This window comes from Sciurus vulgaris, assembly GCF_902686455.1.
Source record: "Sciurus vulgaris genome assembly, chromosome: 10".
Classification (NCBI taxonomy): domain Eukaryota; kingdom Metazoa; phylum Chordata; class Mammalia; order Rodentia; family Sciuridae; genus Sciurus; species Sciurus vulgaris.
Window position 1 is genome coordinate 69,876,521 of NC_136470.1, and position 16,870 is coordinate 69,893,390.

The 16,870-nt window shown below is 44.3% G+C and overlaps 1 protein-coding gene across 6 annotated transcripts; it reads left to right on the forward strand.

The window, feature by feature from the left end:
* Positions 1-7,164: 7,164 nt before the first annotated feature.
* Positions 7,165-14,995, forward strand: ADPRH (ADP-ribosylarginine hydrolase). Of its 6 annotated transcripts, none has more exons than XM_079100588.1 (5): positions 7,165-7,858; positions 7,986-8,174; positions 9,782-10,136; positions 12,319-12,679; positions 13,496-14,995. In XM_079100588.1, exons 3-5 carry the CDS (start codon positions 9,824-9,826, stop codon positions 13,908-13,910), a joined length of 1,089 nt encoding a protein of 362 aa, XP_078956714.1. In that variant the 5' UTR covers positions 7,165-7,858; positions 7,986-8,174; positions 9,782-9,823; the 3' UTR covers positions 13,911-14,995. The 6 variants fall into 6 exon arrangements, with proteins under 6 accessions (XP_078956714.1, XP_078956716.1, XP_078956715.1 ...); XM_079100590.1 differs by having other exon boundaries at positions 7,165-7,627; XM_079100589.1 differs by having other exon boundaries at positions 7,165-7,441.
* Positions 14,996-16,870: the final 1,875 nt, after the last annotated feature.

Sequence of the window (16,870 nt, forward strand, 5' to 3'; positions counted from 1 at the left end):
AAATTATGTTTTAAATTTTTATGAGAAAAAATTAAGGTATAAATTTGTGAAAGTATTTTTTATAATTCTGGGGTGAAAGAGCAAAACACAAAACCTGGAAGCCAAGAAAAAGAAATAATATATGTAAAATGCATAAATCAAAATTCATTATAGTACAAATATTTATACAATGAAACACATCAAAAATGAAATTAAACCAGGTGTGGTGGCACAATCCTGTAATCCCAGTGGCTCCGGAGGCTGAGGCAGGAGGATCCCAATTTCAAAGGCAGTGTCAGCAGCTTAGTGAGGCCCTGTCTTAAAATAAAAAATAAAAATGGGGGCTAGGGATATAGCTCAGTTGGCAGACTGCTTGCCTCACATGCACAAGGCCCTGGGTTCAATCCCCAGCACCACAAAACAAAAAATAAACAAACAAACAAAAAAATGGGCTGGGGGTGTGAATGCCTGGGTTTAGTCCCTAGTACCAACAATAACAACAACAACAACAACGGTGAGAAAAATAAAAAAGAAGAGGAGAAGGAAAAGGAGGAGGAAGGGGGAGGAGGAGAAGAGAAAGAAAGGAAGGAAGGAAGAAAGGAAGGAAGGAAGGATGGAAGAAAAGAAAAGAATTAAGACAGTTACAGACTAGGTGTGCGATAGAGAGAGCTCTTCAGGAAAGGACAAGTAGAAGGGAGATGTGGCCCTGCCATTTAGGAGGCACTTGAGGTCTAGACATGATGGTATATATGGGCAGGCCTTGTCCCCTGCTTTGTCCCCTGAATGGCATGATTTCTCTAGAAATGATGTTCACTCCTTCCTCTCTTGCTCTTGGAGCTGTTTCACCTCCTCATGCTGACGATGCCAGGCTGAGCTCAGACTCCTTACTCTTTCTTTGGAATTCCTGTGAATTTCATTATTTGCATATTGACTACCCAGGGTCTAAGATGCTGGGACCGACTAGATGCCAGGGAAAACCCCTTTCCCACTGTGGGCTCACTGTTGCCAAGGGAACAAAACTCATTAACACACTGACAAAAATTTTCAGGGAAGTTTGTTTTTTTCATTTTTGACATGATCTTCCCACATGGGGATTGGAAGTTCATTTTGCAGCATGAAGAGTCTCAGCGGTGAAGAGTCACAAGAAGCTCTCTGGGTACTGTTTCAAGACACTGCCTGGTGACCAGCACCCTGATTTCTGCCATGTAATAAAGACCACAGTGACCTTCAACCTCTCAGAACAATGTTGACAAGGCCTTCACCCAGCTCATGGTGGCCAGACCTGGGCTTTAAGGCTACAGTGCTTCCAAGTTGTGCCACAGTTGGCTGAAGTTGGTGGAGAGTGAGACAGGTCATCTCTTTTTTCTCTTCAAACACTATCACACTCTTTCTGGCTCTTTGAGACGGAAATCACCAAAATGCTTAAAATGAAAAGAGAAGGGGACAGTCAGAGCTTACCCTGTTTAAATCGAGGGCGCTCTTCACAGGGGACCCTGCTCACTCCCCTTCTCCACTTGCTCTGTCCTCTCTCAGCCTGTAAACCTTGACATGCTGTCCTTCCACTTTCTAGGCAGGCTTTTCCCTTGCTCTCTGCCCATCCAAACACCTTCCTTCCTTAAAGGACCAGACCAAATGCCCACTCTCAAGAAGCTTTCCTGGTCTCTCCTTCCTGTGTACTCTTTCCCTTCTCTGAGTTCCCAATGTCTGTAGGACTCATTTAGCACATCAATTCATTCCTCCCCCACCCCAATTTGTTGAGTGGCTACTGTGTGCCTGCAACTGTGCTTAGCACTGGGGAACGCAAAGATTAGACCAGGGAGATGAGAACAGGTGGACGGATCCCGAGGGCTATTTGGACGTGAGGAACAGCAGAAGGCGGTCAGGGTAATAAGCTGAATGTGAGTCAGCTTAAGGTGAAAATGCACAAGAAACATTGTGAAATATGAATGGAAATATGAGCTACCAGGGCCAGGAATTATCTTTATGGATTCAGTTCTTTCTATGGGAGCCCAGATCTTTAATGAAATTTTACATCCAGTTTCAAACTGAACATAGAAAATGGAAAGGTTCCAGAGAAGAGTAACAAGTAATAACTAAGAGGATGATGCTAAAATGGGCAGAGAATAGAGGAATGGAGAGCTGAGATCTTTTAGACCTGCCAGGTGGTTTGATATTGATTCTCTATTGCCTTAAGGTATTTGTTTTTGAGCTTTGTTTTCAGAATGCAATGGACAATTGGAGAAAACCAGCTGAAATTAAAGCAGAAGAAACTTTTGTTGAATTTAAGGAAAACTTTTCGTGGTGAAACTGGAAAGGGCCACATTCAAAGAAGGTTGCAGTTTTAATACCTGGTGCTTTAAAAAAAGAAGACAGTGTTTCACTCCTATAATCCCAGTGGCTCAGGAGGCTGAAGCAGGAGGATCACAAGTTCAAAAGGCAGCCTTGGCTACTTAGCCAGGCTCTAAGCAACTTAGTGGGACCCTGTCTCAAAAAAAAAAAACCACATTAAAATGTCTGGGGATGTGGCTCAGTGGTTAAATGCCTCTGAGTTCAATCCCTGATTAAAAAAGAAGAAACAGGGGGCCAGAGATGTAGCTCAGTGGTAGAGCACCTGCTTAACATGCACAGGACCCTGGTTTCAAGCCCTATCACTACAAAACAAGAAGGAAAAAAAAAAAAAAAAAAAAAGGTAAAAGAAAAGAAGACCTGTGTCCAGGAGAGCTAAACTTGTTGCCTACTCTGGAACCTGATTCTGGAATGAAAAGTCACTACAGCCACTGGTTGCCACATCTCACCCCTTTCCTAACAAAGTCACACTTTACTGTTTTCTATTTCATGTTCCCTGAGAAACAGAGTAAGGATCCAGTGAGTGGGCAGTGGGAGAAAGTCAGATGAACTTGGAGAAAGTCAGAGATGAACTTGGTGCTTTCAAAACAGGAGAGTGGCTGTGATGAGTGCCAGCTGGAGAGCCCTGGGCACGGCCTGTTCATCAGGGTGTTATTTGTGGCTCACTCACACTGAGCTATTCACCCATTCCCAAAATGAAGTAAACTGCCTCCTCCCTCTTTTCCCCTCCTCCCTCCCTGCTCTCTCACTCCGCCTTCTTCCTTCTTGCATATTTTTCTGAAAAGTAAACCAGACAGTTGCCATTCATTTCTTATTCACAATGTAATAGAAAAATGGTCTTTAACAAAAGGTCATGGTTTCCAGCTTCCAAAAAAAAGGGGAATTTAATTCTGTGTTCATAAAAGTAAAGAGAAATTGCATGACTTGAATGGAAAGGGGAATTTCCCCTTTACTCTTTCTAGAAAGGACAACACTTAAAGCATAGCTTGCACGGTCCATTTAAATGTGAGAAAGAATTTGACCTTATGAAGACTCTGTAGAAGGGCCCAGGGTATATACCACAGCACCAGGAAGAACAGCTGCACGGAGTACAGGCCTTTCCCGCACAGTCAGACTCAATCTTTTGGAGCGTTGAGTTTATTTCTCTGGTGGTTACTTGGGGGGGAGGTGAGTAACTCCTTCTATAGTTCCAGACCCAACCAGGAAACCTGCCTAAAATGGCTGTCCTTTTTTGAGATACCCCACCCTAAGCTTCAGGAGTTGTCTCCAAACAGCAATTTTAGGAAGTAGTGCCAGAGACCAAGGGATAAGTGACTGACCCGCCTCGGAAGGAGAAGTAGGCTGGAGAGGCAAGAGCAATTAAATGTCCCCTGGTTGGCTAGATTTTTCTTTACTCTCTGTCCCCAGGATTCTTCTGGAAACAGAAATGAGAGCAGAATCATGTAGGTTAACCCAGGCTGACTCAGACGGTGAGATCACAGGGCCGTGACTGTGTGGAAGGGAAATAACTTCAGCAAAGCTTCCTGCGATCTGTAGTTTAAGGAGTAGTTAGTTGCCTTTCATTTCTAAGATGTTGTATTTTCATCTACTGAGATTCCAGTGGGCAGTGAGGGCCCCTTGGTAGAGCTGTGGGCTGCAGCATCCAAGATCCATCAAAAGACCAAGAAGTGGAGCTGGGGGTCGGAGGGCAAGCTGAGCGTTCCTTTCTGTGAAATCCCAGCAAAACTAGGAGAAAGGAAGCAGTAGAGGCCATCTTCTAAGAAATGTACCATAGATTTTAAAATCTACTGGTGCTCTCCAAAGTTTGGGAAGCAAACTACTGCCTGGGGGGAGCAGGGAAGGGGGGACATCATGGACTTCCCACAGGTCTCTTTCTGTTCTGTTTTCCTTGCTGAGCTCATCTAGTCTTTTTCCTAGTCTTCTTTAAAATATTCAGCCTTACAGATGGTGTGTTTAGGGCAACACAGTAAGAGGGGAAATGAGAACTCTTTTTTTAATAATTTATTTATTTTGATTCATTGTACACAAATGGGGTAAAACTTATTTCTCTGGTTGTACATGAAGTAGTCATACCATTTGTGATAGTCATACATGTACATAGGGTAATGATGTTTGTCTCAATCTGTTATTTTTCCCTTCCCCCACCCTTCCCACCCCTCTTTCCTCTATACAATCTATCCTTCCTCCATTCTTGCCTCCCTCCCACCCCCCATTATGTATCATCATCTGCTTATCAGAGAGATCATTTGGTCTTTGGTTTATTGGGATGGGCTTATTTCACTTAGCACGATATTTTCCAACATCATCCATTTGCCTGCAAATGCCATAATTTTATTCTTCTTTATGGCTGAGTAATATTCCATTGTGTATATATACCACAGTTTCTTTATCCATTCATCAACTGAAGGGCATCGAGGTTGGTTCCACAATCTAGCTATTGTGAATTGAGCAGCTATGAACATTGATGTGGCTGTGTCTCTGTAGTATGCTAAGTTTAAGTCCTTTGGGTATAAGCCAAGGAGTGCGATAGCTGGGTCAAATGGTAGGTCCATTCCAAGTTTTCTAAGGAATCTCCACACTGCTCTCCAGAGTGGCTGCACTAATTTGCAGCCCCACCAGCAATGTATGAGTGTATATTTTCCCCCACATCCTCACCACACCTATTGTTGCTTGTATTCTTCATAATCGCCATTCTAATTGGGGTGAGATGAAATCTCAGGGTAGTTTTGATTTGCATTTCTCTTATTACTAGAGATATTGAACATTTTTTCATATATTTGTTGATTGCTTGTAGATCTTCTTCTGTGAAGTGTCTGCTCAGGAAATGAGAACGCTTAAGATATATTCTCAATATCCAGGGACCAGGCTCATTTGAGTTCTCCACACTGGGGCCAGCAACTGTGCATCTTTCAAGGAGGAAATGCTAACCTACACCTGCATCTTTGCTTTTAGCTTTTTCTTCTTTAATTGCTTCTCCTGCATCCTATCTGTTTGGATTATTTTTGAGCTGGCAAATTTTCCTTTCCTAATATTCTTCAAAAATCAGCCCTCACCATGTTCTTTACCGACTAATGTCATTATAGTCTATAAAGTCTCTTCCTGGTCCAATTATTGCCTGACTACTCTAGCTGCTTGGCACACTTAGATGCTATATTAGTTAGGGAAACAACCAATAGTGTACATACATGTGTGTAATGCTGTATACATTCTAATACTATCTTAATAATATATATAATAATATATACTAATATACTATATACTAGTAACATATACTAATACTGTATATATACATATATATGTATGGGGAGAGAGATTGATTTACTTTAAGGAATTGGTTTATAAAATTGTGGAGGCTGGCAAGTTCAAAATCGGCAGTATAGGCCAGTATTTATTTATTTATTTTTGTACCGGAGTTTGGACCCAGGGGTGTTTTACCACTGACCTACACCCCTAACCCTTTATATTTTTTGAAAGGGTGGGGTGTCTCACTAAGTTGCTAAGCCTGGCTTCCAATTTGTAAGTTGCTGGGCCAGTTAGGGCTGATTTTGTGGCTTAAGTCCTAAGGCAATCTGCTGGCACAATTAACCTCTTCTGGGGGGAGGCAAGTCTTTTCTTTTGAGGTTTTCAACTGATTGAACAAGGCCCACTCACATTATGGAGAGCAATATGCCTTACTTAAAGTCTACAGATTAAAATGTTAATCTCATTTTTAAAATATCTTCACAAAGACATCTGGAATAACATGTGAGCAAACATCTGGGTTTTGTGGCCCAGCAAATTGACACATAAGCTCAGCAATCTAGGTGCTCCCTGAGTCTTTTTGAATTGACTATACAGGATATGTAAGCAGATGCTTTGGGGTTCCTATTTCTCCTGTACTAGCTTTCCTCCATCTTCATCATTTCCCCGCTTTAATTCCTTTTAATACATTTATATCCTGTGGCATATATTTTCCCTTGAGCCTTGCTGCTATTTTGATTCTGCTAGAGAGTGGGCCCTGTCTATTAATCATTTCCTGTTAGCTCACTCTTTCCCTTTACAATTTTTTTTTAACTCTCATTTAGGTAGTTATACACATGCAGGCCCATGAAGTGTCAGCGATTTGTTGAATCTCTCTCTCTTTTTTATTTTTTTTATTTTCTGTGCTTCTGTTTTTCCTTCTTCAATTTTGGCCCTGGTGTTGTGCTAGGAGAGCAATTGTGTACCAGAACCTCCTACTCTTTTGATATCAATCTGTGAGGGATTTTATCCCACAAGCGTTCCCTAATCTGAACATTTGGAGTCGACAGAGTAATTGATAAAGCTAAAGAGTTTTAGAAAAAGGATTTAAAAATCGTATTTACAAAATGACCGCATCCCACCCTCAATGGGCTCAAGATAAAGACTATAAGTATATACTACCTGGAAGTTTTGGGGAGGCGGGGAGTGGGGACAGAACCAAGGCCAGGGCGCCATCCGTACTTTTTCACATTATTTGCATGAATATTTTTTCATTTTAGTCCAGGAAAGCCGGGCATAAATAAAGGCCAAGGCGTCAGCCCAGGGTCACACGTGGGTCACTGAGACACCCAGACCAGGGCCAGGATCCCCGTCTCCACGTTCTCCTGCACCAGGAGCTTCTCCGAGCCCTGCAGAGCGCCGGTGGTCGCTGAAGGGTTCCTAACGCCGGGGCTGGGACGCGGAAATGCTCGGCGCCACTCGGAAGCCTCTTTGCCGGCCCGGAGACGCTCTGGGACCCGGCTCGGCAAGCGCAAGGAGGGGGCGCTCGCTCGCACTCGGGGGGGACCAGGGCGCCGCCGACCTTGGCCCCGGGCTCCCGGGCGGCCGCCCGCTGCTCCGCCCCGCGACGTAGCCCAGCTTCTTCCGCGACCAGAGCCCCGCGCCCCGGCCCCGCCCGGTGCTGGCGCTCTACTCTCGGAAGTGACAAGGCACAGGCTTCTCCACCCGGCGCTGCTCTCCTCTTGGTGACCTGGTACCCCTTTCCGCCGCCCCCTGCCCTCACCTCCCCAAGGGTGACCAGGTAGAGCCCCTCGCCAGGCCCCAGCCCCTCGCGCATCCTGAACGTGGCGGGGCCGCGGAGGTGACCAGCGTGGGTGCCAGCCGCTTTGCAAAGCCAGTGTGTTTGTATGCTGCCCTCCCCCCAAAAAGGAAGGAAAGCAGAGGACCGCGGAGGAACAGACCGCGGTCTTGAGTGTACAGAATGTGAATGTGAACTGTGAAGTTTTAGAAAAGTTTAAGGGAAAACAGCGTTCCGTGTGGGAGACTAGGTCATGAGCGAAAGTGAAAGGAATCTCAGAAAAAGGTGGTGGTCCTCTTCCTCCACTTGGCTGCAACTCACAAAAACACACATTTGGGGTGGAGCCAGAAAGAATTAAGGAAAAGAAGCCGAGGACACTGGGAGAGAGGGTAAAGGGTGTTAAAAGTTAACCCTCGGAGGACAGTTAAGATTGGGCTCTGAAAGTCTCAGCCCAAGCAAGACAAGATCTCGGGGTGGCATCTACATCCTCCTCCTTCCCTGCAGTCGGGTTCACAGGTGGGAAAATCTCAAGCTCCAGGAGGGATGACTTGTTTACGGTCACACAGTAATTCTTGTGTGAGCCAGAATTCCAGTTCCTAGGCTTCACTTAAAAATAACAAAATATGTAAATAATGCTTTACAGATACCATCTGTGAGCCAAGAAGCTCAGCCTGATCAGGATCTGTGCTTTGGATGTTCAGTTCATCTTCATCGCTCACTGCTTCTCTAGGGGCTTGCCAACCTGCAGTCCCTGACCCAGTGCAGTGCAGCTGGAGAAGGACTCCAGAAGCCCCAGGACCTGCTCTAAACCCTGAGAAAATATACGGTTTAGGTAAGTGGAGAGGAAGAAGGGCAATTAAATGGACAAAGAGCTTGAGCAGAAGGAAGAGTGAGCTAGTCCTTCAGTCCTTAAAAGTGTTTGCTAGCCTGTGCAAGTGAGATGGATGGATAGGGTGGGCAGACAGTGAACCTGGTGCCCCAGGGAATGTGGCATACTGGGGAACTGAAGAAGGATGAGGGCTGTTAGGAAATGCACCTGCAGGGAAGCCAGCAACTTAGCAGGAATTTGTTTTTTTTTTCAATTTGTTCTAATGAGTTACACATGGCAGTAGAATGCATTTTGAGAAATATTCCATAAATGGAGTATAACTTCTCATTCTTCTGGTTGTACATGATGTAGAATTACACTGGTCGTGTAATCATATGTGCACAAAGGATAGTAATGTCTGATTCATTCCATTGTCCTTCCCACCCCCATACTCCCTCCCCTTCCTTCACTTCCCTGTGTCTAATTCAAAGTACCTCTATTCTTCCCTAGACAGCTCCCCTCATTGGGAATTAGCATTCACATATCAGAGAAAACATTCAGCCTTTGGATTTTGGGGATTGGTTTATTTCACTTAGCATGATACTCTCCAGCTCCATCCATTTATCAGCAAATGCCATAATTTAATTCTTCTTTAAGGCTGAGTAATATTCCATTTTGTATATGTACCATTTTCTTTATCCATGCATCTGTAGAAGGGCACCTAGGTTGGTTCCATAGTTTAACTATAACTTAGCAGAGATTTAATCTGAGCTGGGCATATTGAGATTTCAGTACTATAGAATTCAGTGGTTTAAAAGAAAAACAAAGTTTAAATATTGCTGTTGAAGAAAAGATTGTAGGAAGTTATTCTAGTTCAATAAATGAAAAAAACCTTTTCTCTGGTTGTACATGAATAATAAAAATTATTACAAAAATAGCTCCTCACAACAAATCTATTAGATTGTTGCTATTATTATCATTACTATTTTACAAATGTGGAGGCTGAGGCCCCAATGGGTTACCCAAGGTAAGTAAGTCAGGGTTGAGGCAGAATGGAGTAACACACTGGAATTTCTGGCCTGTGATTAGAAGATTTCAAATCCCAAGGTGTTCACCTCTGGATGTGTAAACATAGCTTCTTCATGCCTGAGCTTCCTTACCTGTGAAATGTGTACTGCTGCCCTTCCCTACTAGTGAGACAGTGTGATACCAAATAAAAAGTATTATTATTTATATAAAGGAGGGATGCACTTCCAAGGCCAAGACTCAACTAAAAAGAAAATGAAACACTTGGATTGACTTGCAGAATTTAATGGGCTTACTGTTCACTGAGAGGCAAAGATACAGTCATAGTTAAAATCATGGGCTTTGTAGTCTAATAGACCTCCATCAGAATCCCAGTCCTACCTCTTGTTAGTTCTGTAACCTGGGATGAGTCTCTTAATATTTCTGAAACTGTGTCATCTCCATGATCCTCAGTTTCCTCAGAGGCAAGATGGGCCTAATAATATAGTCCTTACAGAGGTAGTTAGGAGGATAAGTGAGATGTACTTAATAGGATGCCTATGAGTAATAAATGCTCAATAAAATGTAGAGGAAGCTCTTGTTTTTTCTGATTCTTCACCATTCAGGTGTCTAAATCGCCTCCTAAGACAGCCCCTGCAGAGCCCAGCATGTGTGGGGGACTGCTGGAGAGGTATGTGGCTGCCATGGTGCTCAGTGCAGCTGGAGATGCCTTGGGGTACTTCAACGGGAAGTGGGAATTCCTCCGGGATGGGGAGAAGATACACAGACAGTTGGCCCAGCTGGGTGGCTTAGAAGCCATCGACGTGGGACGTTGGAGAGTCAGCGATGACACTGTGATGCACCTGGCCACAGCAGAGGCCCTCCTGGAAGCTGGGAAAGCCCCTGACTTGACGCGACTATATTCTCTCCTTGCTAAGTATTACCAAGACTGCATGGAAGACATGGACGGCCGAGCACCAGGTGAAGGCCAGGGAGGGTGAACAAAATACAGGCCAAGGAAATCTTTAAGAAAGTTTTCCCTAAGTGTAGTACAAACTCAAAAAAAAATGTTGATGATTTAAATGTTCACTTAAATGTTGAGTGAATGCCAGCATGGTGGCTGCATACACCTGTAATTCCAGCTACTTGGAAAGTTGAGCAGGAGGATCACAACTTCGAGGCCAGCCTCTGCAATGTAGAGAGACCTTGTCTCAAAAAGGAGAGGGAGTCAGCTGAGGATATAGCTCGGTGACATTGCTCCTGTGTTCAATCCCCAGTACCACAAGTAGAAATAAATAAATACCAAGGAAACAGTAGAGTTGACAGTAGTTGTGATAAAAATAGAAACAACTTAAATGTCCTGTAATTTACTTAATTATGGCTATGTATTCTCAAATGTAAAATTTGGCAGATGAATAGTTGCTGATATGGAAAGGTGTTAGATATTAAGTGAAAAAAAGTAGGTTTTAAAACAGTAGATGTTTTATGAAAGTGCTGTCCTTAAAAGTATAGATATGTAGCTCTGTGATGGGAGAAGTCTGGAAGAATATAAGCAAAGATGCTAATAATTTTATTTAAGTAAGAGGAGTTTTTGTTTATTTTCCTTTTATTTATTTGTGGTTTTAAAGTTTTTGTTGTTGGTGTTTTTGTTTTGTATTGTTTTGTTCCTGTCTTTGTTTTTGTGGTACTGTGGATTGAACCCAGGGATGCTCTATCCCTAAGCTACATCCAGTCTTTTTTCAGAATTTTATTTTGAGGCAGGGTCTCACTACATTTTCCAGGCTGGCCTCTAATTTGTGATCCTTCTGCCTCACCCTCCCAAATAGCTGATATTATCTAAGTTTTTGTAATGAACAAGCATAAAGAAAAACATTTTTTTTTCTCTTAAAGAAAAATGGAAAGGATTCTGTAGAGACTCCTCATATGGTCCTAGGTCTGCTCACAAGTGGTCTTGGCCACTTTGGGAACTTGTTAGGGCCCCTCAGGCCATGAGGTGATTTGGGTCACCTTTTTCTTTCCCATCAGACTGACTTCTCCTCCTGTATTAGTCTGTTAGGGCTACCACAACAAAATACCATAAACTAGGTGGCTTAAACAACATTTTTTTTCTTGTCGTTCTGATTGTTAGAAATCAAAATTGAGTGGGCAGGTGTGATTTCGTTCAAAGCCTCTCTTCTGTGTCCATCACATCTTCTGTGTCCTCACGTGGTGCATGCATCCTGGTATCTCTGTGTGTCCAGGTTCCTCTGCACCCTAATGGACTCATTTTGGTGTAGTCACCTCTTGAGAGGCCCTATCTCCAAATTGAGGGATATTAGGGCTTCAACATATAAATTTGGGAGGACACAGTTCAGCCCAGATTACCTTCTAATGAAAGCTCCTCTCCACCACACCCAGGGCCTCTCACGAGCTCAAGGATGGGCCTTAGAAACCAATCTCTGATCATCCTTTCTTAGCAGCTAAAGTCTCCTTAGTTTAGCACATAGAATATTTTATTTGTCCACCTGTGCTATCCATGACATAGCTGTGAATAAACTGACTAATAAGGGAACAATAATATTAAACTCTAAAGTATGCTTTGCCATTGCTTGGCACCAAGTGTATTCACAGCCCCAGTACAACAGGTCAGTGGGACAAGGCTGCTTATGCCACTGTCTCAAGGGACAGCCAAGGTCCACGCTCCTCATCTGAGCCCAGTGCTTCTCCCTACAATTTGGGACCTCTTTCTGATATCTATGGACTCTTAATTATTAGGTTCTTATTGAGCTCTTGAAGGACCTGGATGGATTTTACTGGGCCACTGACTAGTTAGTTATGTGATTTTTTAATAGGGTTCTGAGCTTTATCTTATTCATTTAAAAAAGAGAATAATGTGCTATACTGACCTTTTTGAGTTCTTGTGATGTCTCTATGATAATTGGTGAAGATTCCAGGGCTCTTTATATGAATCTTCTTATTTTTAAATTAATATTATCATGCTAAGAATTATATATGAAGTACAGCACCTTGTTGGGTTGGGGCTTGGAGTTCAGGACCCTGAACTGCTGTCATAATTCTTGCCTTTCCCTTTCCATCAGGGAACGTGTAGACAGATTAAGTTCTTTCTTCCTCCCTGGGCTTTGCTTTGGTTCTACTGACCGCCTCGCCGGCCTGATTCCCCCAGGTGGCGCCTCGGTGCAGAACGCCATGCAGCTGGAGCCGGACAAGCCCAATGGCTGGAGGATTCCTTTCAACAGCCATGAGGGTGGTTGTGGGGCTGCCATGCGGGCCATGTGCATTGGTCTCAGGTTCCCTTACCACAGTCAACTGGACATGCTGATCCAAGTGAGCATCGAGAGCGGTCGAATGACCCACCACCACCCAACAGGCTACCTGGGAGCCCTCGCATCAGCTCTTTTTACGGCATATGCTGTGAATGGCACACCACCCTGGCAATGGGGAAAAGGACTGATGGAAGTGCTGCCAGAAGCCAAAAAGTACGTTGTCCAGTCAGGCTACTTCGTAGAGGAGAATCTTCAGCATTGGTGAGTCCGTGGATGCCTGCCTCTGCTGGAATGTGGGTGAATCTGTGCGCGCACGAGCGTCTGCGCACGTATACCAGAGACGGAGAGATGCCCGCAGCGGTCGTGGTTCTCACTACACAGCCCCCTCCTCTGAACCCGTGAGGAATTCCAGTTCCCTCCCAACCACGGTTGCCAAGTGGGCACCTCAATGAGCAGTGTAGCTACAGTGCCTCCTTGTGATGTTGGGATTCAGTTCTGATTACAGTTTTCTATAATTTTTCGTGACCCTTTTATGTTATTTTCCAAGAACAGTTTCCTGCTTTGGAGCTTGTTTTTTAGTATTGTCTTGACAATACTTAGAATGCTTGAGAGCTAGGTTTTCCCAGTAGCTAAATAATAAGTGGTATGGCCTCATCTTCCCTTTTTTGTGAGTTCACTTTATTCTCTTTCTTAGAATAGAAAGGTCCCGAGACTTTCTGCTGAAGTGACCCATGGTCTTGATGTCCTAAAGTTCCCCAGGAGAGATGGCATTTGGCATTACTCTCAATCTAGGAAAAATAAACCTTTATTTCTTACCCTTTAACTTGATATGTATCTATATTCTTTATTTAGCAGCCTGATCAGTGTCTTGTTGATGTAGACACTTAGCTAAAATTTATTACGTGAATGGCACTTCGAACCAATTTTGATTTTCTATGTAGTTTGTAGTACTAATGTAAGAAGTTGAAGTTGGAATTTTCTCTGTTCACACACCCACCTGGTACTTTTCCTGATGGCTTTGGACTTCAGTTTTTCAATTGACTATAGATCTTTTTTTTTTTTTTTTTCTTCCTATAGGTCCTACTTCCAAAATCAATGGGAAAATTACCTGAAACTTAGAGGGATTTCTGATGGCAAGTCAGCCCCTAACTTCCCCCAGCCTTTCAACGTGAAGGAGAGGGATCAGTTCTACACCTCCCTGAGCTATTCTGGCTGGGGTGGCAGCAGTGGACATGATGCCCCCATGATCGCCTATGATGCCATCCTTGCCGCAGGAGACTCCTGGAAGGAGCTTGCCCACCGAGCCTTTTTCCATGGTGGAGACAGCGATTCTACAGCAGCCATTGCTGGCTGCTGGTGGGGAGTTATGCATGGTTTTAAAGGAGTGAGTCCCTCCAACTATGAGAAACTAGAATACAGACCCAGGCTGGAAGAGGTAGCAAGGGCTTTATATTCTCTTGGGTCAGAGAAAGATGCTGCAGTCAACCTTTAGCGAGATGTGTGGTTCATTTCCTAGGGCTCCTTCTGTTCAGTTTCTTTTCATTTTTTCTAAAGTCAAGAGTCTTAACCTTGTACTTAGGGAGTTTTGAGACAAGTCCCTTGCACACAAAGAGCTCAGGCTTTCCAGACTCACCCTATTCTTTCTGTATATAGAGTTTTTTTATCTTTGTTGATGGGATCCACCATCTCCCAAGCTAGAAATCTCATAGCTTCATCTATGAGTCTTCATTTTTGTCATCTAATCATCCTAAAAGATTTTTCTGGTGTGTGTGTGTGTGTGTGTTTTTCAGCTGGGTTCCACCCTGTCCCAAGTGGACTCTGAGATAGGGATTTATTTGAGTGCAAGGAGTTTATTTGGGAGGCAGTTCCAGGAAGCATGAATAGGAGAATGGGGAAGTGAGACTGGGAGGGAAGGGAAACAAACAGGGTGTGCGAGTGAGCAGGTTTCCACTGTGGACAGTTGGGCTGCAGTCCATCTGAACCCTCTGCCCAAGGCGGTCTGCAGAGTTGTTCCCCCTAAAGAGCAAGCAAGCCTGGGGTATTTACCCACCTACTTCCATCCGACCCTGGTTGAGGACCACGCCCAGGGATGTTAACTCCCTGGTACATCTCAGCTTGCCTTTTGTGCAAGCGAAACATGAATGTCTTCAGATAAGGACCCAGAGATTGTTGCAGCAGTGAGCGATAAGTTATATGGGAACAGTGAGAGGTGCACGTGAGGCCCTAACAGCATTTGCTAGGCTCTTGTACCTCTTAATATACTTTAGATCTTTTACCTTGTTGCACTGAGTATTTTTCAGTTCAATTGTGCAATCCAAGGCACTCAGGCCTAGGCAGATGCTGCTGCTAGCTGCTCTCAGGAGTTTCTCGCAGCCCTTTGCATATTACCCAGTTGTGTTAGTATTTGTTTGCTTGTCTGTATTCTCCTCTGACAGAACACAGTGCAGTGCCTGGGCACATAGTAGACACCTCATCAGTATATATTAAATGAATGTTGCTACCTATCCTCCTCTCTGGTGTCTCCTCATGACCCTCTGGAGTTATCTTGATGAATAAATTGATCATGCTAAACTTCTAGTCATGTTCTGGTGAATACATCAGGCCCTTTATTTCTTGATGCACCTCTTTTTCCTTTTCTGCCTGATAACTTCTTGCTCATCCTTCAAGGCCTAGCTCAGATAGAACCTGACAAGTGAAATCTCTGATTGGCGGGCAGTTGGCCACTATCACCTCACTTTATCCATGGCTTTCTGTCCTAGCCCTGTAACCATATTGATCCTGTTATGGGGTGATTGGGTGTCTTCTGGGTCACCCTCAGGTGCACACTGCCCAGCACTGGCTTGGAAGTGATATCATCATTACTTTTGTGTGGTTACCCCCAGTCTGCCATGAGGGTAGGTAAGGGCCCACCCTTGTTGGGTGTTGTTGGGTGGTAAGGATGAGCACTTCTTTCCTTCCCCTTTCAGTACAAGCCCAGAATATGACTCCTGTGATTTCCCCTGCAGATCCCTGGTTTTCAGCTGGTGGGGGGTGTGGGCAGTAGCAGTCCAGCTACCTCCTACTCACTCCTATAGGGCTTTGTCATTCCAAGTCCTTCAGCCTCGGTAGGATGTGGTGGAGGAGGTGGAGGGAGGGTTGGGAGTGTCTCGGCATCTGTTCTGTGCTGTGGTGTTTCACCACAATTGAAGATAACCAGAAAAAAGGAAAAAACCTATTATATTTAGTACTGATTCTCACTCTTCATCACTGGCACATGTAAAAGTTGACTTTCAGACTCCTTTTTCTCAAACCTCAACACCTCCTCCCAAACTTCACTTTTGGTTGATGACCTAGCTTCCTATCTCTCTAAGAAAATAGAAGCAACGAGAAGAAAACAGTCTCACCCTCTCATCGATACCTCTGCCCATCCACCTGCATCGTCCCTCCTGACCCTAGTGCTGCAGAGAGAGAGAGAGGGAGAAGAAGAAGGATGAGACTGAATGGGGGAAGGAGATAAACTTCACTGTATGCATAATGTTAGAGTAAACCAATAAAGTAGACTCAAGCACGGTTATGAGTTTCTCATGTTAATCACATTAACATTTGTGCAATGAAAGCAGAATAGACATGCATCATTACGGGGACTGAGGATGCTTTCACGACCTGCTGTGGGTGGTGCTTCATTGGCTTTTCTTGGTTACCTAAGATGGCTAGATGTCTAGAAGTCTTGGTGCTGCAGCTTGGATAGGAGGTGTCCACCAGAAGCTCCTGTGTTAATGCAGGAATGTTCAGAGGTAACGTGAAGGATTGCAATCCAGTCCGTCCTAACTGGGAGGTAACTGTAGGCAGGTGGGGCGTGGCTGGAGGAGGTGTGTCACGGGTTGGAAGGTGGTGTTCTGGAAGCCTTCGTCTTCCCTGCAGGCCCTTTCCCTCTGTCTCTGCTTCTTGGCCACCATGAGGTGAGCAGTGTTTCTCTACCATGTCCTTCTGCCAAGATGTCCCACTTTCCCTTCGGCCCAGAGCCATGGAGTCAGCCCACCATGGACTAACCTCTGAAACCATAAGCCAAAATAAAGTTTTCCTCCTCTGAGCTGGTCTTGTCAGGTGTTTTGGTGACAGGGGCACTAAGCTAACAAACTTAGCAATGGTTTTCTTTCAAGATCTTGAAAGCCAGCCTTGGTTGAACCCCCCTTCTCCAGCCACACTCTCCATTCACTCTTCGTTCTCTACCTGTTCAGAGTCAGTGAACCTGTATCTTTTTTTTTTTTTTTCTTTTTTTGAAAAAAGCCACAAAACTGCTGGGATGTTGTGAGCCAGGAGCAGAGGCTCTCAGTTTCACAATCCGACCAACTTACTGGACCAGCTGCTCAAGGAATGATGCCCTGGATCTGGCAAAGATCCAGGGGCCATTCAGATAGGAACTGGGGATGGCCTTGATGATTTTTTTTTGTGGTTGTTGTTGGGTTTGGGAAG

Coding starts and splice junctions, on each gene's coding strand:
- ADPRH (XM_079100588.1), top strand. CDS start 9,824: ATGTGTGGGGGACTGCTGGAGAGGTATGTGGCTGCCATGGTGCTCAGT. Junction 10,137..12,318: donor CATGGACGGCCGAGCACCAG/GTGAAGGCCAGG, acceptor TGATTCCCCCAG/GTGGCGCCTCGGTGCAGAAC. Junction 12,680..13,495: donor GAGGAGAATCTTCAGCATTG/GTGAGTCCGTGG, acceptor TTCTTCCTATAG/GTCCTACTTCCAAAATCAAT.